Below are 27,910 nucleotides of genomic sequence, written 5' to 3'. Positions count from 1 at the left end.
ACAATCCCCACCTCTGTCCTCGGGGAAACCGCCAGTGTGCCAGTTGGTCCAGTTAGGAGAACGGACACTCAATTTTACCGGCGTCTGTTTTCCTAACTGGTTGCTGTCAGCGGGTTCGGGAAACAGACACTTGTAAAATTGAGCGTCGGTTTCCTGCACCCGCTGACAGAGCTAACTCTCCTAGGCCAAGGAGGTGCTAGGGGCGCGTAATTGTCCCTAGCGCCTCCTTTTAGCACGTCGGGAGAGTGGGTGCTCAACACGGAGCGCCCGTTCTCCAACGATCGTTTCTGCATCGGCCTGAATGTTTGTTGATAAATTGCCTTTCTTTACTAAAACCAGAGAGAGAAAAATACATCGATTGTAGGTCATTACGATGTCAAGCATCAGTGTTAACACCTATCAAAGAGAAGATTATTTTTTTTAAAAACAAAGACTGCTTCCAAAATCACAAGCTCCTTTCATAATTAGTTACACAATGGCAGAGGTTCTCAAATCAGTCCTCTGAACCGACCCAGTCAGCCTGGTTTTCAGGATATCCACATGAATATGTAAGAGAGAGACATTTAAACATTGCCTCCATTGTATGCAAATTTATCCTTATGTCTGTTTATTGTGGATATCCTGAAAACCAGATGGCTGGATGTGTCCCCAGGACAGGGTTCAGAACCAATGCACCAAGGGTTCTTAGCAAAGAAATGTCGTCACAGTCACTCTGTATAATGATCAAATGCTATGAAAAATCACAGCCGCTCAGTAGTGAAACAAAGATATCCTTGCTCACTATCCAGTACCCTTGAAAATGTTTCCCTCCCCAATTCCACTCAGAATTCTTCACACATCAAAAGCAAACAAATGCAGCATTACCCAGGTAAACTTCTCCTCCCCCCTCCCTAAATCCTTTTATGATTCTGAAAACAAACAGTGCTGCTGGCCAGTTGGGTATTCAGGCATTGCCCTTACTCATTCTGCACAGACCTGTTGTGAGCTTAACTCTCAGAAATTAGCCTCCAGTGTTATCAGGAAAATTCAATAAAAAAAGGTATCAACCAACAGTCTTGCATGCTGAACTAAGACGTTTGGCCTTCATGTCTGGCAGCCTTCTCAGCACCTTTGCATTTTATTTTGCTCTTTTCTATATCCCCTCCACCCCAATCTTTCCCAACCTTCTCCCTGGAGGCCCACCTATCCAGTTGGGTTTTCAGGATAGCCACAATGAATATGCATGAGATAGATTTGCATATATTGGAGACCCAGGGTACGCAAACAGCCAACGATGTCTTCAGCATGAGACTGCCTTTGGGGAGTTAGGCAGCATCTACTCTCAAAGGTTCATGAATAAAATACTTGGATAATTGTTATAGTTCTTGAGTTTGTCAAAACGTATAAAGAATCTAGAACTACAACTAGGTGAGGAAGTAAGGCGCCAGGAATATTTTGGAGATAACAGCAAAACAGTTCTCCTCTGAATGTTCAAGCGTTAAACTCTAGAACACTGGTATTCCTGTTGGCACTTTTTCATTCACAATCACATTTCTATGTGCTTATGTAACGGCCACTGGCTTGATGATAAATGACTCCCAGATCAAAGTTTAGCCTGGTTAAGTTGTGGCTGTTTGCATGAGAGAGGACAGTTTTCAGGTATCTTTTAAACCTGACCCTCTAAGAATTTAACAGCAGAGCTGGAAGACTGTGGAGTAACACAGCAAGAGTGGATGTTGTGCAGGGGTCTTTTCTGGTTAAAAAAAAAAAAATCTGTCTTCTTGGAGGCTTCCACATAGAAACATAGAAGACATGTGCAGATGAGGACCGCCTAATCTGCTCCATTTATGTCTGCCTACTGTGCTGTCATAGGTATTAGTCGATATGTGGCCTTCCCTCTCCCTCTGCTACTAAGGATTCTGTGAGATACCATTCATGCTTGAATTGTGCCACTGTTTTGGCTTCTTATCATTTCCAGGTGTGCACCTGCATCTCAGCATATAAATATTTTCATACCTTCCTGCTGAGCCTCCCCTCCCTTCAACTTCATATGACAACCCTTGTCCCTGAGCTTTTCAGTCTAGGGAAAATGCTACTTCCTGATATTTCACTAAAAGTCTGCTAGATATTTAAATGTTTGTATTTTATGTCCCTTTTTCTTTTAGAAAGTAGATCTGTAGCTCCTTCACTCTCTCTCTCTCTCTATATGACTTATATTGCAGGCCATGCAACATATTGGTGACCTTCCTCTGAATTGTCTTTGTCTTATCAATGGCCTTTTATAGATGTGATGCCCAGAACTGAAGACAACACTCAAGATGGGGTCTGACCAGCGAACTATACAGATGTAATATTTCTGTTACTAAGAGATTTGCCTCTTTTTATGCACTCAAGTATTTTATTAGCTGTTCCAACTGCTTTGTCACATGCTGACTAGCTATCTTGAGATCATAACATCCAGGTCTCTTTCCTGTTTGCTGACTGCTAGGTCTTCCCCTCCAAAAAAAAGTACTTGGGCCTTGGATTTCTGTACCTCATATGCATGATTCTACATAATTTAATTGAATTGTAGTTACCAAACCTTTGCCATCTTTCATCTTATCACTACTTGCATGTCTGCTTTGTTTCAGATTTTCATATCATCTGCAAATAACACTTATAAAGACATTGAAGAGGAATGGGCATAGATCTAATCCTTGTGGCAGTCCTGCCAGAATCAGGAGATTGCTACTGGTGAAAACTGTGCCAGTCTCAGCAATATGGAATGAGAATACAGAGTTTCACACAGCATAAGGTTCGGCAGAGGTCTCAGGTGAATCCTACATGAACTTGCAGGAAGTTTCGGCTAGCTCAGTTACACTTGCGTGACAAGACAAAAGTAAAATTGTTAACCCCATTCCTTTAGTTGACTTTTAACATTTGTATGAAGTATGTTCACTTTTTTCCCTATTTATCCAGATTTGCAAAGTTCGAGTGGACGCAGGCTGTGCTGAACCAATTCCTGAAGCAATCTGATAACCAGAAGCCAGCTGCATGCCAGCATTCACAAGCAGCGAGACTCATTAGCTTCAACCTACCTGTAATCTGATTGCACAGGGCTCCTGTCTTTGGAGGTAGGCCATCCTCTCTCTGTAAGCTCTTCTGAGGAGGAAACCCCTGATACGGGCCTGGAGCTGAATGATCAAATTTTCATTTGCAAACCACAGCTGTTCACGATTGTAGTTTGCCGTAACTTGCCCAATAATAGACTGGAAAGAAAAATCAAGTAAACACAGTCAAAAGGCAAGCAAAGTTACAGTTTTACATATAGGATCCATGCAGAAATGTATCTGTAAGAACCAATCTCACATATATTTGCAGATGGGAATTAGGAAATCACTTTTTCTCTAAAATTAATATCATACAAAAAATAACACGCCATCAAGGTAATATAAGGGAATGCTAAACATTTTAATTGATGTGGTCTTGACTGTAGGATTCAAGTATTGGATGCAGACACAAAAAAATGGCACTGGGTTAATAGAAAATCTAGATTAACACTAAAGTGAATCTGATTATATCACATGGTCTGGAGTGACCAGTTGTTCTGCTTCATACTATTTTACAATTATACTGAAATGTCACTCAATACGACAAGACAAAAAATAGATGGCCAGAGACTGCATGACTTAAACCTGTCTAAAATGCCTATTTTAACATAAAACAAATTAAAGCAATAGTTCTTGGATTAAAAGCACTTACATATTGTATAGACCAGTGGTTCCCAAACTTTTCCTGAGGGACCCCCAAGCCAGTCAGGTTTTTAGAATATCTGCAATTAATATGCATGAACTGCACTGGAAAAGGTTCAAAGAAAGGTGACCAAAATGATAAAGGAGATGTAATGGCTCCCCAATGAGGAAAGGTTAAAGAGGTTAGAGCTATTCAGCTTGGAGAAGAGACAGCTGACAGGGGACAGCTTACAGAATAGGTAAACGTGAGCTGGTTATTTACTCTTTCAGATAATACAAGGACTAGAGGGAACTCCATGAAATTAGCAAGTAGCACATTTAAAACAAATTGGAGAATTTTGTTTTTTAATCTAATGCACAATTAAGCTCTGGAATTCATTGCCAGAGAATGTGGTTAAGGCAGTTAGCATAGCTGGATTTAAAAAAGGTTTGGACAAGTTCCTGGAGGAAAAGTCCATAAACTGCTATTAATCAAATTGACTTAGGGAATAGCCACTGCTTATTAATGGCATTAGTAGCATGGGATTTATTTACTATTTGGGTATTTGTCAGATACTTGTATTCTGGATTGGCCACTGTTGGAAACAGGATGCTGGGCTTGATAGACCCTCAGTCTGACCCAGTACAGCAACTTATGTTCTTATGCTTTTATGAGATAAATTTGTATGCAATGGAGGAAGTGTATGCAAATCTATGTTATGCATATTTACTGCAGATATCCTGAAAACCTGACTTGCTGAGGGTTTCCAAGGATAGGTGCAGGAACCACTGATGTAGACAAAAGGTTCATGTGTTTCACCATTTATGCCAGGCTTCCCAAATCTGTCCTGGTAATGCCACAAGACCATATGATTTTTAGGGTATTCGTAATGAATATGCATGAGATAAGTCTGCATATATTAGAGACTAAATATATGCAAATTTATGTCATACACATTCAAAAACCCAACTGGCTGGGGGTCCACAGGACAGGTTTGGGAAGCCCTGATCTACACATCAATGATGAATGCTATAAGAGACAGGGAATAACGTACCATGCTTCATTTCCAGTGTATCGTAAGTTCCCAGAATAAAATGTCATCACACAAATTCATTTGTTTAGGGATCAGTCTATTTGAAAAATACATTTTCTTTTCTTTCCCCCTAAACATCCAAATAATGTTCCGTACCTGTATCTCTTCTCTGGTAAGCCAAGTATTGTTTGGGAAAACTCCTTCTGGTAGAAGCCAAGTGCCCTCTTCAGTTTCCACATTGTAATAGTAATCGTACCTGTCCTTCACTCTAAGTGTGATCCATGCACTTTCATTGGTTCCTGAAGATTGAATACATAAAAAATACAATAAAATGTGCACTGGGTATACTTGGATACAGCACATGAATCTGTAAATCGCATTTCTCCCACTTCATCAAATTACTCTAAATGGCAGAACCTGACAGATGTGTTAAATGGAATGGAGCATATCTCATATCAAATAGAAAAAGAAATATTTGCAGTTTATTAGATTGCTTTGAATAAGGACTTTATATCCTGGTTGTACAGTCTTATGCTCTAAAGTATGGAACAGAAACACAATCAGATAATTAAATTTACTGTATAGGTGGCAGGCACACATGGAAAAGTAATCAATTAGATAATCCTGTGCTTACAAATCAATGCTGACTCTGGAATGCTTTCATTAGCAATAGTTCCTATCAAATCAATTTCAACAATTTCTTTAACCATGTGAACAGATTCCTATGTATGGATAGAAGGCAAACAAGTTATTTAGATTTTTCAGTGGCCTTTGTTGCAGAACTGCCTGCAAGCTGTATAAGGAAAAGAAACAGGAATTACATTTGTCTTTAAAAACTGACCACAGTGATCAATGAAAATTAATTTTAAGTGGCACGCAGTGACCAGTACTGTACCTAAAAAATGTTGGTGCTAGATCTGCTTTTATTTCACCCATTAATATGGAAGAAAAGGATGGCTGCATCTTTTCTCTGATGGCACGTTAACTATGTTGAGCTCTAAATACAATCCATAGTTCTACCAATACAGTACAACAGATACATCTAGACATTAAAGCAGAATGCATATGGCAGATTCAAATATGGTTCTGAGGAAGGGCCAACAGAGGTGGCATCTACTGGTGTGAGAGGACTTGAAATACATAAAAGCTTATTTTTTGTCTTAAACTGCAAATGTATTGGTTTATTGAGGTGCAAGTATTTGTTTTGCTAGAAGAGGAAAGTGTTTAAGATTTGTAAAAAAAAACAAGAGTTGGCTGGATTGAATAAAAACTGCACTTGTATTAAAAGTTTACAAAAGGGTAATGGTTTGCTGTGGAAAGGTGTGAGAACTATTTCCTATAGTAGTGAACAGTGTTCATTTTCCCACCTCCTCTCCCCAGTCACATTTTTTAAATATATATATATATTTGTTACTTCAATTAGGAAGGAAAATTTTTCATTTAAGTCAATGAGGGATTTGCTTCAAGAAGTGAGTAATTCACCCTGACCTTAGCAACTGATAAGCAATTGTAGTCATCTGTTGAAGGGGAGGTTTTATAAATGGAGCAAACAAAATATATCTATCAAATTTAAGGGACTTTAAATTGCATTAAGCATCCCCATTCTTTAAACAACTTAAATAATTTTAACAGCTCAATATTAAGATATAGACAGCGGTTAAGCTAGCCAGACTTTTAACTGAGTGTCATATGAATGATTATCCATTTGTTAGTGAGAAGTTGTATGAGTGTACCAAGTGCAGAGAGCTCCTGGCTCTTAGAGTAGCAGATCGGGAGTAGCTGAGGCAGATAGATTATTCAGAGAAGACCTTCAGGGACACATCAGACAGACCTTGTGCTGCTTTGGAGAAGCAAGGTCATCTGGAAGGAAAGCATCAACTTGGTGTGGAAGGAATTAATCATTAAGCTAGGATTTGCCCCACAGATGACATGCTATTCTCTTGCAACAACCCGGCGCGCACAAATCTACGCCCGATTTTATAACATGCATGCGCAGCCACACGCATGTTATAAAATCCCGGGGTCGGTGCGAGCAAGGGGGTGCACACTTGTGCACGCCGAGCCCTCGGGGAGCCATTTCGGAGCGGCCTCGGAGGGAACTTTGCTTCCAGCCCCTCCCCCGACCTTCCCCTCCCTTCCCCTACCTAACCACCCCCAGCCCTACCTAAACCCCCCCAATACCTTTGTTATCCAAGTTGTTTCTGCCTCTGGGAAGGCTTAGGTTGCGTGCGCCGGCCAAGTGCCGGCATGCAATCCCCTGGCCTAGAGGCCCTACAGAGTCCTCTGGCCACGCCCCTTTCCCCAAGCCCCGGGACATATGCGCGTCCCGGGGCTTGTGGGCGTTGCCGGGCCTATGCAAAATAGGCTCGGCGCACACAGGAGGGGAAACACGTGATTACGCGCGTAACCGTTTTAAAATCTGCCCCAAAGCATATGTATATGTATATAAAATTTAAAACCCCTTGTTGAGCTACAAAACACTGTAGGACTGGATTTTCTGCAAACATCAGAAGACGACCGAGCCCACCTGGATATTATTCAAGACAGACTACCACAGTGAACTTTTAAGTCGCCATGCTTATTATTTATTTTTTTTTAATAGGTTTTTACCTTCTTCGGCCTTTTGTCTCCCGGCCTGCGTAAGGTCCTTGTGGTAGGTGTCAGCGCAATCCACAACCACTCCCTTCAGACCCGGCCTGGGCGACTGTAACGCAGCGAGAGTCTCTTGTGCCTCATCTTTCTTCAGAGCCTGGTTTATCGCTGCAATGCCAGCAGCCACTAATATACACAGAGATACTCAAATTAATCAAAGATCATGTTGTCTAGTAATTCAAATTAGAATGCTGTAATTCTACATCGTACTACACAAGCACATCCCTTCCTCTGCTTTAGTGATGCTTATCCTTACCCTGAAAAAACCTGTAGTTTTTTTTTTTTGTTTTTTTTTTTTTTTTAAATAAACATGCTGTGCTGCGACACTTTGTTGCTATTTTGACCTCCAATACTTTGATTTGCAATGCCCAATATCTGGAGTCTTCAACTGTAGTGTCTAATTGAAATAGCTAATAGGAAAGTGCAAGGATGATATGAGGGGAGCAGGACGTTACATTGTATGGATTTTAAAGAAAATGACGTATGCAAGTTGGTATACATTCTGTACAACTTATATAAGAGAACAAGGTCAAATATAAGACTATAAGAAAAGAGAATGAAAAAACTTGAAAGGACAGAAAAAAAAAATTCAACCCAATTAGAAAGATTACTTGATGTTTCAAGAGAATTACTGAAGACTCTTGTTTCAAATGTATTTAGGAAACGGTTATTTGCAGAGGCAGAGAATTGCGTTAGTTTTTGACAGGGACTGGCTTTGTATGATCAGTTAGTAATTATACAGCCCAGGAAGAGCAGGAGGGACACAGTTCTAGTATTACCCTAAAAGGGCAGAGTATCCCCTCTCCGAGATATCAGAGGGCTATTCACCGAGTGGCTCTCACTAGAATTTCCACCCCTCCAGGACTGCCCTGGAGGGGCAGTCCTGGAGGGGTGGAACACTGTGCGCACAACCCTGGAGAAAACGGCAGAGAATGCTCAATAAAAGAACAGTGATTCAGATGTAAATCAGGGTGTGGGGGAGGGGGGGGGGGTGGAGTGTGCCGGGCGATGATGTCCTTGCAGTGCCAAATACCTGAAGACAGAGGTTTTTCTGGATAAAGTAACATGGCCCCGGGGACTGCAATTATTTACAAACACTGGGGAATTTGGGGTAATGTGTCTTGGGATAAAAAGCGTTCTATTGTAGCAAATTTTAATATTTTTTTCTTTTTGAAAGAAATGCATGGGACACTTCATTTAAGTATCCCCCTTTTAAAAATAAGATTCACAATATTACTAGTGATGTTTGTTTGCTTTGTGTACACAAAACAATTTGACACTGGGGTTTTATTTTTTAGTGGAGAAAATTGTGAAAAAGTGCTCTCTCCAGAAGAAGTGCAACACAACAAACCCTGTCCTTAAAGCCATTGTGTCATGTGCTCAAACCTCCAGGAGCAGCTCTGCTCGGAGCCGGTAATCCTACCTCCAACAAAATTTTCATAAATGGAGGTTTGAAAGAGGAGTGCATATCTGCTGGTAATATAGCATCGTAATATAAAAGAGGAGGGGATCACATTTCTGCAAAATAATATGCTTTGGTAGAATATGTTAACCACTATCCAATTTGCTTTTTTTTTTTTTTTAAACTGTAAAAACACAAAAGACAAATCTATTAATAGTGTTTTCCAACATATTTATATATCTAAGAAAAATGAATGGCATAGCTACAAGCCACGAAAACGTTTTAAGTTATTGATGTCACATTTATAACACCAGTATACCTATAATTCATTTAACAAAGCCTAAGCAGGCCAGCCACATGGCTCAGCCTGGAATTCTGCATAATGTGGTGCAAGAGACTGGAGTTAAGACTCCGGAGCACTACAGAGACAGCACACTCACTGCTGGGGAAGATGGGGAAGAAATGAAGACAGCTGCTGCTCCTGTGGCAACCCTTCCTGGCCAAAGGAACAGCAACATTTTCGTCAAGTTGAAGCAGCAGTACTTCCTACTCGCCACAAAATGAATATTTGCCGTGAACAAGAATGCAAAGCTTATCACAATCAGGGAGCTTATCAGCTGAGGCTGAGCTTTCTAACCTGCCCAGTTTTAGCAGAAAAAGCCTCCACCTAGCATGGCAGATCCAATATAGGTAAAAAGCAAGTTTGCTTATCATAAACTGTGTTTTCCATAGATAGCAGGATGAATTAACCATGTTATCTTGGACGTCCTCTGGCATGGCCTCAGCAGAGCTTCTCCAAGATCAAAGAGCTTGCACAACCTTTCCCGTGCAGCGCAATCTTCCTTCAGTCCATAATCTAGCTCATCCAACGAAGCGAAGAATTTAGAGGCTATCCAGGGAGGTGGGTGGGTTAGTATGGCTAATTCATCCTACTATCTACGGAAAACACTATTTAGGTAAGCAAACTTGCTCCCCCCCCCCCGTCAATAAGCAGGCTGAATTAGCCATGCTGTCTGGGAGTCCCCAGCTCAGGGTTGTGTCCCTCACAGTTGAAGAGTCAGGGATGGAAGCAACAGATTCCTGCAGTCCTAGATAGTACCCATGTGCTCAACCCGCCTCTGGTGTGGACAGTCTGATTGCCGATGACAGCACTGCTGAGCCCAGCGCTGCATCTGAAGAGGCTTGCTGGTCAAGACAGTAGTGTGATGTGAACGTATGCAGCAATGACCACGTGGCAGTTTTACAAATGTCTAGCAGCAGTATCTTGTGGAGATGGGCCACTGAAGCTGTTACAGCTTGGTGCACTTTTGGTGTGTCAGAAAGGCTTTCCGCTTGCTTTGAAGAGCAAAAGTGAATGCGCTGAGAGATTCAATTTGACAGAGTTCATTTGGCCACCGGTAGGCCCGGTGCATTTGTTCTGAAGGACACAAAGTTGAGAATTCCTATTCTCAGAATGAGTCCTTCATTTATAGTAGGGAAAGGCTCTTTTACAGTCCAACTTGTGAAGAAGTCATTCCCTCTCATTTTCATGCAGTTTTGGGAAGAATATTGGCAAGTGATGGTTTGATTCAAGTGGAAAGCCAATATGACTTTAGGTAATAAAAAAAAAAAAAAAAAAGGTGTGTTCGCAAGGCAACCTTATCGTGGTGAAACTGTCCATACGGGGAGTAGTGCAACAGTGCCTGTCGTTCACTTAATCTTCTTGCTGAGGTTACTGCAACCAGGAAGAGCATTTTCCATGTTAGCTATTTCATGTGACTGCTATCCAATGGCTCGAAGGGAGGAAGCATGAGCTGTTCCAAAACCAAGTTGAGGTCCCACAGAACAGGAGGCTTGGTCACGGGCGGTAATAATCGCAAGATCCCTTTCGTGAAACGGGAAACCAAGGGATAGTTTGAAACCGGATGCAAGTTGCATGGGTGATGATACGCAGCAATAGCACTCACATGAACACGCATGGATGCCGTTGCCAGACCTGACTGATATAGGACATGGAGGTATTCCAACAATGCTTCAGGGGAGCAAGAGAATGGGTCTATGTCTCCACTCGACACCAAGATGAGTAATGGTGCCACTTGCCTTGATAGTTTTTCCTAGTGGAAGTCTTCATCGATAAAATCAAGATGTTCTGGACCTCTGTTGACAAGTGCATTTGGCTTAATACTCACCTTTCAACCTCCAAGCAGTGAGATGCAGTGAGGACTGCATGCGGTGAAGGGGGGGTGAAGGAGGGTGCCATTCTTTTGAGTCAGGAGCACACTGTTACCCAGGGAGATAGGTGAGGCGATGGACAGTTGAACTAGATAGGTGTTCCAAGGTTGTCTGGGCCAAGCTGGAGCAATCAGAATGAGGTCTGCGACGTCTGCAATACATATCTGGATTGTTCTGAAAATCAGAGGAATTGGAGGGTAAGTGTAAAAAAGCCCCCCCCCCTCGACCATAGTATGAGGAATGCATCCTGGGTGAACTGCTCCCTGCTGGAGCAGACTGAGCAGAACGCCCGCACCTTTCTGTTGTGTATTGTTGCGAAGAAGTCCGTGAATGGGTGACCCCACATTGCAAAAAGCTCGTTTGCCACTTCCTGGTGGAGAGCCCCTTCGTGTGGATGAAAGATCATGCTTAGTTTGTCAGCCGTGGTGGTTACCACGTCTACACCTGGATGACCATCTGGATGACCTGGACCACCTGGATGACCATGTGGACCATGACATTCTTCACCCAGAGGAGGACACAAAACGTGTGAAGGGCATTTTGTATCATTCTGAACTCTAGCAGGTTTATTTGCTGAGGGTGTTCTGTTGGGGACCACAGCCCTTGTATCTGCACATGCCCCAAATGGGCCCCACACCCCCTGGTGGATGCATCTGTAGTCAGAACCAACTGGTGCAGTGGGATGTGGAATGGGGCTCCTATGGTGAGAACTGTAGGGTGTAACTAACACACGTTGTCCCTTCACATAGCCCTGGGTCAAACGTACCCTCCTGAATAATGGTTGCGAAAATTGGGTCCATTGCACCTTCAGGCCCCACTGTAGATAGCACATGTGCAGATGGGTGCATGGGACTACATATATATTGCTGCTGCCTTGTGACTTAGTAGAGTTAGAAACTGGTACATCGAGGGACGTGCACAATCTCAGTTGTAAGGCTAGACTTCAAAGGGTTCGAGCCCTATTTGCTGGTAAGAAGGCTTTCCCCTCAACAGTATTTATCTTGGCCCCCAATAAACTGAAGAGTTTGTGTTGGCTGAAGACTGGATTTCTTGTAATTGTTGATGAATCCCAGTCCCTCCAGCAAATGAATATTTTCCTCCAAGTGCGATTGGAAAGTGGCTGACTGTGCTGCAACCAGGAGCCAATTATCCAGGTAAGGGAATAATTATATACCTTTCTGTTTCAAGTGCGTCACCGCTATCGCTAAACACTTTGTGAAGATTCTTGGTGCAGATGATAACCCAAAGGGGAGCACCTTGTATTGATGACGACACATATTGACTTGAACGCATAGTTACCACCATGAAGAATGGAGCATTGGGATGGTCGCCTTTCTTTATGTATCGCTTGTTTTCCACTGTTTTTGCTGCCCCATTATATTTGTCATTCATTTTTGACGACCTGTTTATTTATAATCAAATTTTAACTATAATGGTTTTATTTATAATTGCTTATCTATAATTATTTTTTTCTATATTCACCTGTTTTAGTTACAATTGCTTAGTTACAATTATTATTTTCTATATTCACCTGTTATTTAATGATTTGTCGACTTGTTTCAATGTAACGCTATAGCTGCGACTGTTCTGTTTCAATGGAAACCGATATGATTTGATATTTTTATCAAGAATGTCGGTATACAAAAATTCTAAATAAATAAATAAATAAATGTGGGAGTATGAATCCTTGAGATCCAGCCATCACATCCAATCGTTGGGTTGTAAAAATAGTAGGATTGACTTGAGGGACATAATTTTGAACTTCTCCTTTTGGATAAACTTGTTGAGGGCCCGCAGGGCCAAGATTGGTTGGAGACCTCCCAATTTCTTTGGAACGAGGAAATATTGGCAGTAAAATCCTCATTCCGTTGGTGAAGAGGCACCCACTGAATTGCCTGCCCACTGTTGGAGAAGGCTGTTTACTTCCTCTTAGAGCAGATACCCATGTGTGCAGGCCAGATGGGAAGGGTCAAGGTGTGGAAGGGTGGGGCTTGTTCTGAAGTTCAGCTTGCATCTCTTGCGGACAATGCTTAACACCCAACAACCCAAGGTGATTGCTTCCCAAGAGTTTTAGAAAAGCAATATCCTACTCCCACTAGTAGCAGTAGAGGTGGTCCGGTTACCTTTAAAAACCCTGTTGAGGTTTGGGGTTGTTCTGCGGCTGCCACTATTGGCTCCTTGACCTAACTCTGGGCTGCAGCTGTTGGCTGCTTTGCTGGAAGGTCGGCGGGAGGTAAAGGGGATATGGTCAGAAAGCGCACTTTTGGTAACAGCCCTTCCTGTAGCTTTGGTAGTACCTCCTGTTCAAGGATTTTTGCTCCATTGGTGATGCCAGGGACAACACCACCACATTTTGCTCTTTCAACTGGTAGACTGTCTCCCATAACTTGTCCCTGAATAAGTTGTTGCCCTTACACGTGAGGTCAGCCAATTTCTTGTGCACATCCTCCCAGATAGCACTGGCCCTTAACCAGGTTATTCTTTGGGTCACTATCACCCCCATGGATTACTGGGCTGATGTCTTAAAAGCCTCATATATTGTACAGAGTAGATGCCATCAAACCTTATTCCAGGTCAAAGAACTGCTGAGGAAGAGCTGTATTAGTTGAGAAGGTCACGAAGTGGGGTTTGAGGGACTGCAAACACTCAAAGGTATTGGGTAATGTAAAATTTGCTGTTGAATCTTTGCATTCAGCATACCTGCTTGGAAGGCCCTCTTTCCAAAGTCATCCAAATACTGGCTTGTCCCTACCTGATGGGGTATTTGAATGAAGGTGAGATTTCTTTGAGTACTTTATGGCTGACTCCATCACCATAGAAGCATGCGGCAGCTGTACCGAGCTATAGTAGGAAGATTGCTTCATCTTGAACTTGGGGTTGGTCTTTCTGGATGTTGGCAGACCAGAGAAGAGGGACTACCGGGTCTTCCACATCACAGAGTCCAGCACGGCATGGGAGGATAAGGCTGTAGGTTCAGCTAGGACCTCGAAAATCTTTAGGATCTCCAAAACCTCTGCTCTTGGATCTGGAACTTTCTTGGACTCAATAATGAGGCAAGCTCCCACCTTCTTGACAAATTTGGAATACATGAAGTCTTCCAGAGGCGAGGATGGTTCTGGTAGATCCTCCAGGAGGTCCGATGGAATTCCTGTAATGACCCCGGCAAGGTCAGAAGTGAGTTCTCCGGTCCCATGTCAGGTTGTAGATTGGACTCAGTGGTTCTTTGGTGGAGTATGCTCCTCCCAAGGGGGAGAAGGAGATTCCCCCCCCACTGGTGAGAGTTCATCGAAAGAAGGGCTCAATGGATGGCCCCCTCTTGTTACTATCTAGAGAAGAGCTGTGACAGAATCTCTGATATCTGTGACATAGCCTGAGAACCCAGCCTCCCTTCTCCAGGGGTAGGATGCTTCTTTGCAAGTCCCACCTGCCTCTTACGACCATTGAGTGATATAGGGACAGAGGCTAGAAGGATGTTTAAATCTGGTCCCCTTGGCCTGTATGCGGACATTTAGTCTTTAAGACATGTCCGAATACACCATCACAGAGGAGTCCGAGGATCTGGTAGAGTGATTCCATGTCGGAAAAACCCAGTTCAACCAGCTCCTCTGGAGAGAAAACAACCTGAGGGTCCATGGCCCATCCTGACTTGTGGAAAAGCCTTCTGGGAAGATCTGCTCACTAGCTGTTGCATCGGGGGCACCTCAAGGTTCTTTTGCATCATGTACGTCAATGCCGCCTGATCCCCGCTGGGCTCTGTGTCATGGTTAACTTGGTGTACGTCGAGTCAGACGCCCCTGGTGACCACGCTTCGTTGCTCGAGGGTCTTTGGCACATCCTTGCCAAAAGTTGAGCATGCTGATGCCTCAACCTTTGATGCATGCGCAGCGGTAGCCAGCGGTGGGTCGGCATGCTTCGACGCTTGCGTCAGTACGAGGACTCCCATGTCGCTGGCTGACGTAGCTTCATGCAAAGGCATCACTGGTGCAACTACCGATACCTGTTGCTTCATCAGGGCATGGGGGGCAGCAGGTTGGCCTACCTGGCTTCCTGGTCTTCTTGGCGCCGAGGGAGGATGCCCTCCGAGTTTTCTCTGGCCGATCTGTGTTGGATCCCAGGAATGAGTGGGTTGAATGGCGCTCTGACTGTGGGGCTTAGGATCTGGTGCCCTCCTCCCTCAAGTGGGTGATCTTCTGTGCCCGGGGCAACATGCGACTGCAGTCCCTGCAAGAGGACTGGTTGTGGTCCAGGCCCAGGCAAAGTTAGCAATAATCATGTCCATCTGTAATGGACATTATCTTGCTGCACCGGCAATGAAGCCCAGCGGCTTCAGGGCCATTCTAGCACTGAAAAGTGCTGTTGTGATGAAAAGAAATTTGCGAAAAAATCTGAAGGAGATGAGAAGAAAGTCGCTCCACGTGTAGCCTGCAGCGCAGAAAAAAACCCCAACTGAAGGTAGATGGTGCCACACGGGAAAGTATGCTCAGCCACACAGAGTCAAAGCTTGGTGATCTTAAGAAGCTCCACTCAGGCCTTCCCAGAGGACGTCCCGGACAGCATAGCTAATTCAGCCTGCTTATCGATGGGAAAAAGATAAATTCTTTTAAATACACAAGGTCTTAAAGAATTAATTGAGAATTGAGAAAATGGCCACACAGCTCTCAGGCCCTCTCTCTTTTCCAGTCCATAATGTGGGTGCTTCTGAAGATAAATCCAACTGAGTAACAGGAGAGAAGATGGGCATTTTCTCAAATTGCTTCATTGCCTATAATAGACAATTTTAAGAAAAATGATCTTTATCAGAAATTAACTTAACAAAAAAACAAAAACAAACCCAAACTTTAGGATATCCTCCTACTTATGCCCAATCTAAATTCTGCTGCAGGTAAGAGGCATATGGATTTAAATGATTTTTCCTAAAGCAACTACCTTATTTATTCATAAGTAAAATCATTTTAACTTGCAAAATGTCAAGGAAGTAATTTAAAAAGAAAAAGTTGCACAAGCATGAAAGGGAAAGGACAACTGAAGAAAAAAAAAATAAAGTTTTTCACACGACTATAGATTCTCACCAGAACATCAAGGACAAACCTTGAGTTGCACAGCCTGGATAGGATAAAGATATATGGGTTTTGAGTTGGTTGGCTTGATTCATCTTTAAAGCTATTCAAGGCCGAAGAGAGATTTTTGTCTTTCAAAACCTTTCAAAATAATAAGCATGTGCTCTAACACTGGGCTGAAACATGTCTGATGTTTCAGCCCAAGTTACATATTTTTAAACCAAGAATTTTTATAATGACTAATTCTGAGAACATCCAAATTTATGGTAAGTCTATAGTTTTTTTTTATGCTAACAATTACTATCTATCTCATAAAACCTAAATATTTCAGAGTACCCATTTTGATGGGCTGAACCAAAATATTGTATATAATTCTAATATTTAAGTTTCTATTCTCTTAATTTAAAAATTCTATAATGACAAATTACACTTTCTTCAATTGGATATGCACTGTGATTTAGTATACCAAAGTGTCTTTGCTTTCAGAACTAAAGCTTCTAATTTTTTTCTACCCCAAGAATGCCTAGTGAATTCAGAGGCACTGCAGTCTTACAATATTCAAACAGTGAACCGAATACAGCACATTAAATAGAGGTTTACTCTAAACTAGACCACGCATTTCTGTCTACAATATACTTTGATAATGCAAAATATACAGTCCTACCATTGTAAGCAGCACTACAATGAGGGGAAAAAAGGATATTTAAACAATTGAAAATCATGCTAAATTGAAGATATGGTCTTCATATACCATAAGGAGAACTGAACTTTCACCTTTAAAAGTGGTAGCTTGCTTTTTGCTTTATAAACCTCTTAAATACATGTGTTATCCATTTAGTAATTGTCTTAATATTACTACTAAACCTTTTTATAGCACTACACAACATATGCAGCGCTGTACGAATACAAAAAACCCCCAGTTTCTGCATAATAGAACTTACAACCTAATAAGACAAACATACAGTACAAGAGACTTGGGGATATTTCATAAAACAAAACAATGGTTAAAAAAAGAAAGAAAAGAAAAGAAAGTTAATTAATGAAGCTAAAAACAGACAACCTGGGATAAGATTTAAAAGCAGCTTTAAAAGGGTGGGTCTTTAGATGGGATTTAAACATGGTGAGAGAGGGAGCATGACGCACCAGTTCAGGAAGACTATTCCAAGCACATGGTGCAGCCAGGTGAAAAGCACAGAGTCAAGAATTGGCGGTAGAGGAGAAGTGCACAGATAGGCATGACTTGTCCGATGAGCGAGTGCACGAGAAGGAGTGTAAAGAGAGATAAGAGGAAAGGTAATGAGGTGCTGAAGAATGAAGGCTTTTGTAAATGAGAAAAAAGAGCTGGAACTGTTTGTGGGAGTGGATAGGGAGCCAATGCAGTGACTTTAGAAGAGGGGTTATATGAATGTAGTGACTTTGGCAAAAGATAAGTCAGATGCAGCTGAATTAAGGAGAGACTACACTGGAGACCTGTGAGGAGCAAGTAGCAATAGTCTAAGTGGGATGAGATGAAAAACTGGATAAGGGTTCTGGGTAGTGTGTTCAGAAAGGAAGGGAAGGATTTTGGCAATGTTATAGAGAAAGAAATGGCACATTTTAGCAGAGTTTTGGATATGCGTAGAGAAGAAGCGAGAAGCGAAAATGACTCCTAGGTTATGGGCTGACAGGACCGGGAGGATGAGCATGTTATCTAGTATAAGTCTATGCTGGGGGAGGAGTGATCCTGTTCTCAAGAGCCACAAAAAGGCCTGGTTTTTAGGATATCCATAATGAATATGCATACAATGGAGGAAATGCATGCAAACCTCTCTCATGCATGGAGCGAGATAGATTTGTGGCAGGAAAAAAGATCCTAAGTGATAAATTCAAATCCTATGCTTAAGGCATTTAAACTAGAGGATGGTGGTGGTAGAAGGAAATTGGAATGTCATCCCTGACATCTCCAAGAAATGGGCGAGGAAAATTGTTAGCTGAATAAGGCACAAAAGAAGTCCGAGAAGAGCAGTAACCTGAAGGAGAGAAACTGGAAAGCCTGCTGGTAGAAGCGGATCTGAACATCGTTGCTGTTACAGAAACATGGTTCACAGAGTCACATGACTAGGATACAGCCATCCCTAGCTATAACTTATTAAGGAAGATCAGAGAAGACAGGAAAGGGGGAGTAGCAGCTCTTTATGTCAGAAGTATCATCCAAGCAATTGAAATGTTAAGGGACATGGGGGTAGGGAAGAAACATTATGGGCTAGCCTAAAAAAAGATAATGATTCTTCCATTTACATGTGGTCTATAGGCCTCCAATTCAGACAGAAGAGCTGAACAGAGATCTGATTGAAGACTTTGAAAAGATGGGAAAGAAGGGAGAAGTGTTGCTCGTTGGAGATTTTAATCTGCCAGATGTAGACTGGAGTATCCCTTCTGTGGAATCTACGAGAAGTAGAGAGATAGTGAATGTCCTCCAAGGGGCTTTGCTCAAACAAATGGTAATGGATCCCACAAGGGAGGGTGTAATTCATGATCTAGTGCTCACAAATGGGGATAATGTCTCTAATGTCTGGACAGGGGCTCACCTAATATAAGTGAGCATTAGACAGTATGGTTTGATATTGTGAATAAGATACAAGGAAGTCACACGAAGACCCGAGTTTTGAATTTCAAATATGCAGACTTTGACAAAATGGGGATGTACCTGAAGGAGGAACTAGAAGACTGGGAGAAAATGGGTGAAGAAGACAACAGTGAGCTAAATTAAAAGGAGCTATTACAAAGACAACAAATCTATAAGTTAGAAAACTAGTCAAAAGCGAAACCAATTTGGTTCTCAAAGGAGGTGCTGCAAAAATAAAGGCAAAAAGATCAGCGTTCAGGAAGTATAAAGGATCCCAAAAAAGAGGAACATAGGGAACAATACCTGGTGAAAATGAGGGAAACTAAGAAAGAAATCAGAAAAGCAAAAGGTCAAGCAGAAGAAAGGATTGCCCACGAGATAAAGAGAGGTGACAAAACATTTTTCAGATATTTAAGAGAAAGAAGGAAAGCCCGAAGTGGTATAGTGAAATTGAAAGGTGACGATGAGCAATGTGTCAAGAATGACAAGGAAATGGCGGAAATATTAAAGAAATACTTCAGTTCTGTGTTCACTAAAGAAGACCCTGGAGAAGGACCATTGCTCGTTGACAAGACCATAGAAGGGAATGGTCTAGACACAACTCCTTTTACAGAGGAGTATGTATGGGAAGAGCTAGGAAAACTGAATGTGGACAAGGCCATGGGGCTGGATGAAGTACATCCCAGGATACTAAGAGAACTCAGATGTCCTGGTGGGTCTGCTAAATGATCTGTTCAAAGATCTCTGGAAAAGGGGAGAGGTGCTGTGAGATTGGAGAAGAGCAGATGTGGCCCCACTTCATAGCAGGTAGCAGAGAGGAGGCTGGAAACTACAGGCCAGTTAGCCTCACCTTGGTAGTGGTAAAATTAATGGAGATACTGCTGAAAGAAAGGATACTGAACTATTTAGAATCCAGTAAGTTGCTGGACCCGAGGCAGGTCCTGTCAGACAAAGCTAATTGATTTTTTTGAATGGGTAACTAGAGAATTGGATCAAGGAAGAGCACTCAATGTCATCTACTTGGATTTCAGCAAAGCTTTTGATACTGTCCCACATAGGCGGCTTGTGAACAAAATGAGAAGCTTCAGAGTGAGCGCCAAGGTAGTGGCATGGATTACAAACTGGTTGACTGATAGGAGACGGCATGTAATGGTAAATGGAACCTATTTTGAAGAGAGAGCTGTGTTAAGTGGAGTGCCATGGGGATCGGCATTGGGTGCGGTTCTGTTTAATATCTTTGTGAGCAACATTGTGGAAGGGATAGAAGGTAAAGTTTTTCTATTTACAGATGATACCAAGATCTGCAACAGAGTGGACACACCTGAAGGAGTAGAGAGAATGAAAAGTGATTTACGAAAGCTTGAAGAATGGTCGAAGATTTGGCAGCTGGGATTTAATGCCAAGAAGTGCAGAATCATGCATCTGGGATGCGGTAAACCAAAAGAGCTGTATGTGATTGGGGGGGGGGGGGGGGGGCAGAGAGGGGTTGATGTGAATGGACCACGAGCAGGATCTTGGGGTGACAGTCTCTGGCGATCTAAGGATAATGAAGCAATATGACAAGGCAATAGCTAAAGCCAGAAGAATGCTGGGCTGCACAGAGGAATAACCAGTAAGAAAATGGAGGTGGTGATGCCTCACCTGGAGTACTGTGTTCAATTCTAGAGCCCTTACCTCAAAAGGGATAGAGACAGGGTGGAGGTGGTCCAGTGAAAGGATACCAATATGGTGTGAGGTCAGTATCAGAAAACCTATGAGGAAAGCCTGAAGGATATGAACATGTATACCCTGGAAGAGAGGCGGCGCAGTGGTGATATGATACAGACTTTCAGATTCCTGAAAGGTTTTAATGTACAAACATAAATCATTTCCGTTGGAAAGAAATCAGAACTAGGGGTTAACGAAATGAAACTCCAGGAAGGACGTCTCAGAATCAACGTCAGAAAATATTTCTTCACGGAGAGGGTGGTGGATGCCTGGAAAGCCCTTCCAGAGGAGGTGGTGAAAACCAAAACAGTGAAAAAATTCAAAAGGCCATGGGATAAACACTGTGGATCTGTAAAGGCTGGAATTGAAGAGAAAGAGTGTGCATGGAGTAACTTGCTGGTGTGGCGGTTACTACCCTTAACCAATAAGCCTTGATATTGTTCACGCAACTCCACGTTGCTCTCTGCTTCAACGGCAAGGGAAAGAGGGAAATTGGATTTGTACAGCAACCAACAAGGGCCCTGACTTTTTTGGTAAGGGGAAACAAGTATGGGGCTAACTTGCTGTATGTGGCAGTTACTACTATTAACCATTAAGACTGATACTTTGATGCAATTCAAACATTGCTCCTTCAATGGCAAAATATAATGGGGAATTGGATTCAAACAGCAATTGAGGGCCCTGACTTTTATGGTATGGGAAACCCTAACTTATATGGCGCAATAGATACTACCATAAGCTTGCTGGTCAGACGGGATGGACTATTTGATCCTTTTCTGGTGTCATTTCTATGTTTCTATGCACATTTATTGTGAATATCCTGAAAATCAGACTTGTTTATAACTCTTGAGGAGTTGGACATCCCTAGTCCATGTGACTTGTCTAAATTTTTCACTCAGTAGAGACTTTTGTCATTCTGATCACATTGAAAGCGTGCGACTTCTTCACGTCAGTTACAGAATTGAGCAAAATGAGGGTAATGATCTCTTTGCCGAAAGATTCAGCTAATCTCAGGAATAAAATGAGCAAGGCTTAAGACTACTTTGTTTAGGAAAACTTGTGCAAGCTTTTCTTGATAAAAGAGCTTGAAGCTCAGGAACTCAAGACTGCCAAGTAAATAGCAAACAAGAGTTTTCGTTTTCTTTAATTGGCCTCAGCCTCCCCCGGGCTATGGAACCATGAACGTTCATTTGCAGTTACTCTAAATGTATAACCTTTCCTAGCCCACTCTCTGCAGTGACGACCCTGGCCAGGAGCTGCAGATAGACACCGTCTGAAACCAGTATGTGTGCACCCTTTTTTTCCCAGTCAGTAGGTGTCTCCTTTACCCAAGTCCACTTCATTGACTTTCACTGAATTCAGCCCTAATCCTATACTAGTAGTTAGTTTACTAGACTTTGTGGTCCAGTGTGAAAAACCTGCTTGAAGTCCAGATAAATCACGTCCACTTTTGTCACATTTAAGAATTTAATCACATTTGTATGATATGATTTATTTTTTTTTTTTTAACTCAGAGGTTGATATTCAAAGGGGGTTATCTGGGTAACACTAACTGGCTACATTTTGCCTGGGTAACTTACTACCAAGGTAAACTTTAGCTGGATAAGTTGGGGACATTCTGGGGTGGGGCAAAGTTATCATGATAACATACCTAGATAATTCTCATACTCAGACTTATCTGGGTGACTTATCTGGGTACTAAACAGCTGGTCTAAAGCTGTACAAGTAACTCACCCAGATAGCTTTGGTTTAATTGAATATATTCAGCAGCACGGCTGCACTGATAAACATCCAGTTTACGTAACTTGGGAAGTTTATCCAAGTAACTTACACACAGGCCGATACAGAAAAACGCGCGGGATAGTCGGCGAGTGCCCGCTCTCCCGGCGCGCGCACAGGCCACTCTCCTGGGCGCGTAATTCAGGAGGGTGGCCTATGCAAATTAGGGCCCATGGTAAAAAGAGGCGCTAGGGACACTAGTGCGTCCCTAGCGCCTTTTTGACAGGAGCGGCGGCTGTCAGCGGATTTGACAGCCGACGCTCAATTTTGCCGGCGTCGGTTCTCAAACCCGCTGACAGCCACGGGTTCGGAAAACAGACGCCGGCATAATGGAGCGTCCGTCTTCTGACCCGCGGGCTGCAGGCCGATTTTAAATTATTTTAATTTTTTTTAAATTTTTAAAATTTTTGGGGCCTCCGACTTAATATCGCTATGATATTAAGTCGAAGGGTGTACAGAAAAGCAGTTTTTTCTGCTTTTCTGTACACTTTCCTGGCGCCGGCAGGCGTTAATTTTTGAAAGTAAAATGTGCGGCTTTGCTGCACATTTTACTTTCTGTATTGCGTGGGAATAACCAATACGGCCATCAACATGCATTTGCATATTGCAGGCGCTATTAGTTTCGGGGGGGGGGGGGGGGGGGGGAGGGGTGTGGCCACACGTTTTCAACGCGCTATTACCCCTTACTGTATAAGGGGTAAAGCTGGCATGTCAAAAACTCGCAGCCAAACCCGGGCTAACAGTGCGCTCCGCCAGAGCGCTGTACTGTATCGGCCCGACAGACAGTCCAGGCTTGAATCTGGACCTCATATTGTTTAGGGCTCTGTAATCTATTTGTTTCAAAGTACTGCAATTTTGTTTTGTTTAGCAGTGTTTCCTTATCTTTGCTACTACTGATGCAAGACTGAGGAGTCTATAATTACCAGCTTCCTCCTTCTTCCCATCTTTGGGAACTGGGAATACATGCTTTCTTCCAGTCCCTCAGAACCTCCCTGGTCTCCAAAAACAAAGTGAACAGAGCTGAGAGGCACGCAGTGAGAAATTCCTTTAGGTCTTTCCCCATTGCCTTATCTACTCATTTGTACAAACAATTCAAATCAGTCTTCCTTTGTAAATGGGTTTGCAATCATTTCATAATAATTAAAACTTCTGTATCCTAACTTAGATGAGTCATCTTCCCCTTCTCTATATACTGAGCAAAAGAACTTATTTAGGATCCCTGCTTCAGAGCTGTAGCTAGCCTATGGCCAATTTGGCCTTAGCCATAAGTGCCACTACCAGAGGAGCATAGGCAGCAGGAAGTGGGGAACAAAAGCACAGGAAGGGTGGGGGTTATATTAGAAAGAAGAGCAGCTCTTTTTTGGTCTGCTCTGTTATGTCCTCACTAAATTCTCCCTTTCCCCTCCACTCCTGTAAGAAGGGAAGAGATGAGCTGGATTAGGGAGTAGAGAGGCTCTTTTCTTCTCTGCACTATCCTTTGCCTCAGGGAAGGGGCTGGAGCAGGAAGTAGAGTGCTGCTCTCTGCTGTGAGAGATTCCTTATACAATCTCTGCCTGCCTATGGTTAGGGAAGGAGCGAGTACTGGGATCAGTCCTGGGACCAGAGAAGGGGGGAGAGTGATGAGGTAGCACTTGGGGATAGATGGAAGAATGTGAGGATTGGGGGGGGGGGGAGGAGACATCCCTGGAAGGGGGAAAAACAGAGAATGTGTGAGAGTGAGTGAGAATGAGTGTGTGTTTGGGGGAGGTGTAGTGCATCAGAATGTGCCTGGTAATGGAGGGAGTTTGCTGTTAATGAGATCTAGAACCTAATAAGTTTAATATAATAAAAAAATCATAATTCAATAGCGAAAAAAAAAAGCATGAAATCATTGTGGTTTAAAGGCACACACTCTCTCTTCAACACATTACTTAAAAAGATGATGACCAATCAGTTGTAAAAGGTTAAAGATCACATCCATAGAGACCTATGGGTCATATTTTTGGGACTAGGGTCACACGTGTCGACTTATAGGTTATAAATAACGATGTTATGTTTTAAATAACTCTTCCCCTCCACCCAAAAAAACAAAATTAACAGAATCTCCCAGCTCATGGTAAGGGTATTAACAGGGTGAGGTGTACTTTTTCACTTGGCCATAGGTGCCAAATTGCCTGGTAATCCTCTGTTCTGCCTTCTCCCTCCTTGTAGGAGCTCAGATTCCTATCAGATTCCTATGAACAACCGCAACCGTTGAATGTGAGAAAAACTGAAAACTTCTGATTAACAACGCCAGCATTGAAACGCACCATATTGAATGCACTAATATCTGACACGCACTGGAATGCACTACGTACTGACGTACTGACACGCAGTGGAATGCACTACCATTTTATAATTACATTTTTGTACTGTAATAATTAACGCAGCTATAAAATGTCCAATATTATGTCTGTCAAATGACATATGCAATGGTCTGATTGTAAGTTACGCCTACTTAGAAAGAATGTATAAAATTCTGCTCCTTTAGGGGAGTGGCATGCAGTTGTTCTAAGCCTTTGTCTTAGCTGCATCTTGCTGGCAATAAAAGGTTTTTCTTTGCGGATCAGTTGTCTGGACCTCTTTACTGCCTCCTATCTAACGGTTACATTCTCACATCTTAAATAATCTCTCCTTCAGTTTTATGTTCTCATAGATCTGCAGAGGTGATTTTCCTTTTACTGAATGAGCAATTTTCTCCTCTGTTTGAGCCTTTGCTCGTTTGTTTCTCCTGATAATTCTGCAAGTTCTCCTCATCATGTGTGTAGGGTATTTTTTTTTTTGCATTTTCTGAATGTTCATTTCTTTGATCTTACCATTTTTCTATCTCCATAGAGAACCATATTAGTCTCTTTTTCCTCTTCCACTTACATGGAGATTTGTTACTCTATTATTTTAGTGCTATTCATACAGCAGTTCCTCTGTCCTCTTTGGATCCTGAATTTCTTCAACACAATCTCTTATCTTGATGTCAGCTTTCCTAAAACCCAAGATCCTGGTGCTAATATAATTCAGTTCAGGCCGGAGTCAGTCTAATATTGAATTACACTGTACGGTGATTATTAGACCCTACTTTTCTATCATGACGACATCAATGACACTTTCTTCTTTTGTAAGTGCTAGATCTAGTACATTCATCCGTTGGTTGGGCTCTTTAACTATCTGCCTGAGGATATCTTCGTAGGGTATTCAGGACATCTCCATTCTTAGTGTTGCAACCGTTGCTGCCCGACGTCTCCACTCCGCCCACCTTACCGCATTGGCAACTCCCTCCGGGGTTGATGGAAGGCTGGCTGCCGCGGATCTCTTTCGACCTTGTCCGGCGTCCCCAGACCGGCCTGACGCTGCAATCCACCATGTTGACCCGATGCCTAGGGGCACGCGCACAGTGCGGCCCCGTCTCAAGTACCAGAAGTGGCGCGAACCTCAGGGGCGTCCCCCTGAGATGATGTCATCTGCTTCAGATATTTAAAGGTCTCTGAATTGCTAACAACTCGAGTTAGCAAGGAATGGCAACGGACTCGCTACGACTTTCCAAGCTACTCTGCCTCCTCGGACTTACCAGGGGTACTCGCTCCTCGGGGGCCTCGCTCTCTCTCTTACTTTGTAGGTTGCAGTATGGAACCGGTACTCGCTCCTCGAGGGCCCTTGTTCCCAGGCTTCTTCGGAATTCACTTCTGCCAGGAAGTCATCGCTGCCTACTACATCTGTGAGTTACCATCGCACTCTCAGAGCTTTCCCTGGAACCAGGTACTCGCTCCTCGAGGGCCTACTTCATTCCAGCTCCTGGGCTTCTATGAGACATTGTGTGAGTGTTACCATCAGGTTCTGTCCATGAACTCTGCATACCCTCCTTACTCACTATTTTTTATTTATTTATTTATTTTATTTAAAAACTTTTATATACCGGTATTAGTATGCATACATCATACCGGTTTACAATGTAACTTTAAAGGTAGAAATTACAATGAACAGGGAGGGCGAACAAGGAGGAGTATACAAAGAGCAGGAGGTGGAGGAATTAAAGCAATAAATAAAAACTGCAACGGACTATTTACAGGAATATACAAGGCGTAGGCAAGATACTTGCAGAAGTCGGTGTACTTAATCAGGGTAGGCTTGTCGGAAGAGCCATGTTTTAAGTTTTTTTCTGAACTTGGCGTAACATGGCTCTAGCCTGAGAGTGGTAGGGAGGGCGTTCCATTGTTTAGGGCCTGCAATGGATAGTGCACGGTCCCTAGTAGAGGAGAGGTGGGCTTTTTTCAAAGGGGGAATGGAGAGGGTGCCTTTGTTGACAGTGCGAGTGGGTCGTTCAGTGCGTATAGGACGAAAGGGTTCATCCAACCAATTGGAATTGTGCGAGTGGATGGACTTGTGCACTATGGTTAGAATTTTGAAGAGAATTCGGGATGCGATGGGGAGCCAGTGGAGTTCTTTGAGTATTGGGGTAATGTGATCAGCTTTCCTTGAGTTGGTGATGACCCTGGCGATGGCATTCTGGAGCATTTGTAAGGGCTTGGTGGTGGAGGAGGGTAGGCCAAGGAAGAGGGCATTACAGTAGTCCAGCTTTGAGGAAAGGGTGGCTTGGACGACGGTGCGGAAGTCATGATAGTGGAGGAGGGGTCTGAGTTTCTTCAGGATGTGAAGCTTGAAGAAACCTTCTTTGAGGATGGAGTTGATCTGTTTTTTGAGATTGAGTTGTTGATCTATGATAACCCCAAGGTCTCTTACTGTGGGTTGGGGTGTTATGACGTTGAAAGCTGGATCGTTGGAGATCGGTGGTTTGGGAGGGAGGTGAGGAGAGATAAGGAGCAGCTCTGTTTTGGAGGAGTTTAGAGCGAGGTGGATGTTGGTGAGGAAGTCATTGATGTTGGCAAGACACGTGTTCCAGAAGGCAAGGGCATCTGAGAGAGAGTTGTGAATGGGAATGACGATTTGAACGTCATCTGCATAGAGGTAGAATTTGAGGCCGAGGTCTGTGAGGAGCTGACATAGAGGTGTGAGATAAATGTTGAAAAGGGTGGAGGAGAGGGAGGAGCCTTGTGGGACACCTTGAGACAAGGGATAGAGTGTGGAGTTGGCGTTTCCTATCTTGACGGAGAACTTTCTGTTAGATAAGTAGGATTTAAACCATAGTAGGGCTAGGCCTGAGATGCCTATTTCGGATAGCCGGTTGATGAGGAGGTTATGGTTGATGGTATCAAAGGCAGCTGAGATGTCGAGTAGGGCGAGGAGGTAACAGTTGCCTCGGTCCATGCCTATGAGTAAGTGGTCCGTGAGGGAGAGCAGGAGGGTTTCTGTATTGAGGTATTTACGGAAGCCGTATTGGGCTGGATGCAGAATGTTGTTGCTTTCTAGATATTCTGTAAGTTGGATGTTTACAATCTTTTCCATAATTTTGGATAGGAAGGGCAGGTTAGAGATAGGGCGGAAGTTAGCGGGGTCTTTAGGGTCTAGTGTTGGTTTTTTTAGGAGGGGCTTGACAATAGCTTGTTTAAGAGCATCTGGGACAGAGCCTGAAGAGAGGGAGGAGTTTATGATGTCTGCGATGGGTTTGGATATAGTGTTCGGGATGGAGAGCAGGGATTTTGTGGGAATGGTGTCTGAAGGGTGGGAAGCTGGTTTGAGTTTTCTGAGAATAGATTCCACTTCTTTAGCGGAAGTCAGGTCAAGGGTTTGGAGGGTGGGTGAAGTGGGGGAAGGTTGGAGGGAGGGGGAAGGGGAGGTGGATGGAGAAGGGTGTTGAAATCTGCGGA

General features: G+C 43.1%; 1 protein-coding gene across 2 annotated transcripts in view; it reads right to left on the bottom strand.

Moving 5' to 3' along the window:
• The window catches only part of IQGAP2 (IQ motif containing GTPase activating protein 2), a 604,286-nt gene that overhangs the window by 149,230 nt on the left and 427,146 nt on the right, over nt 1-27,910 (bottom strand). For both annotated transcript variants that reach the window (XM_029575244.1, XM_029575253.1), the window contains 3 exons: nt 7,334-7,501; nt 4,880-5,022; nt 3,057-3,227 (listed from right to left, as the gene is read on the bottom strand). In XM_029575244.1, the coding sequence (XP_029431104.1) occupies nt 3,057-3,227; nt 4,880-5,022; nt 7,334-7,501 (482 nt within the window). The remainder of the gene's footprint in view (nt 1-3,056; nt 3,228-4,879; nt 5,023-7,333; nt 7,502-27,910) is intronic.

Source organism: Rhinatrema bivittatum, chromosome 1, assembly GCF_901001135.1.
Source record: "Rhinatrema bivittatum chromosome 1, aRhiBiv1.1, whole genome shotgun sequence".
Taxonomy (NCBI): domain Eukaryota; kingdom Metazoa; phylum Chordata; class Amphibia; order Gymnophiona; family Rhinatrematidae; genus Rhinatrema; species Rhinatrema bivittatum.
The sequence above is the reverse complement of the archived record's forward strand: the minus strand, read 5'-3'. Positions and strand labels throughout refer to the sequence as shown.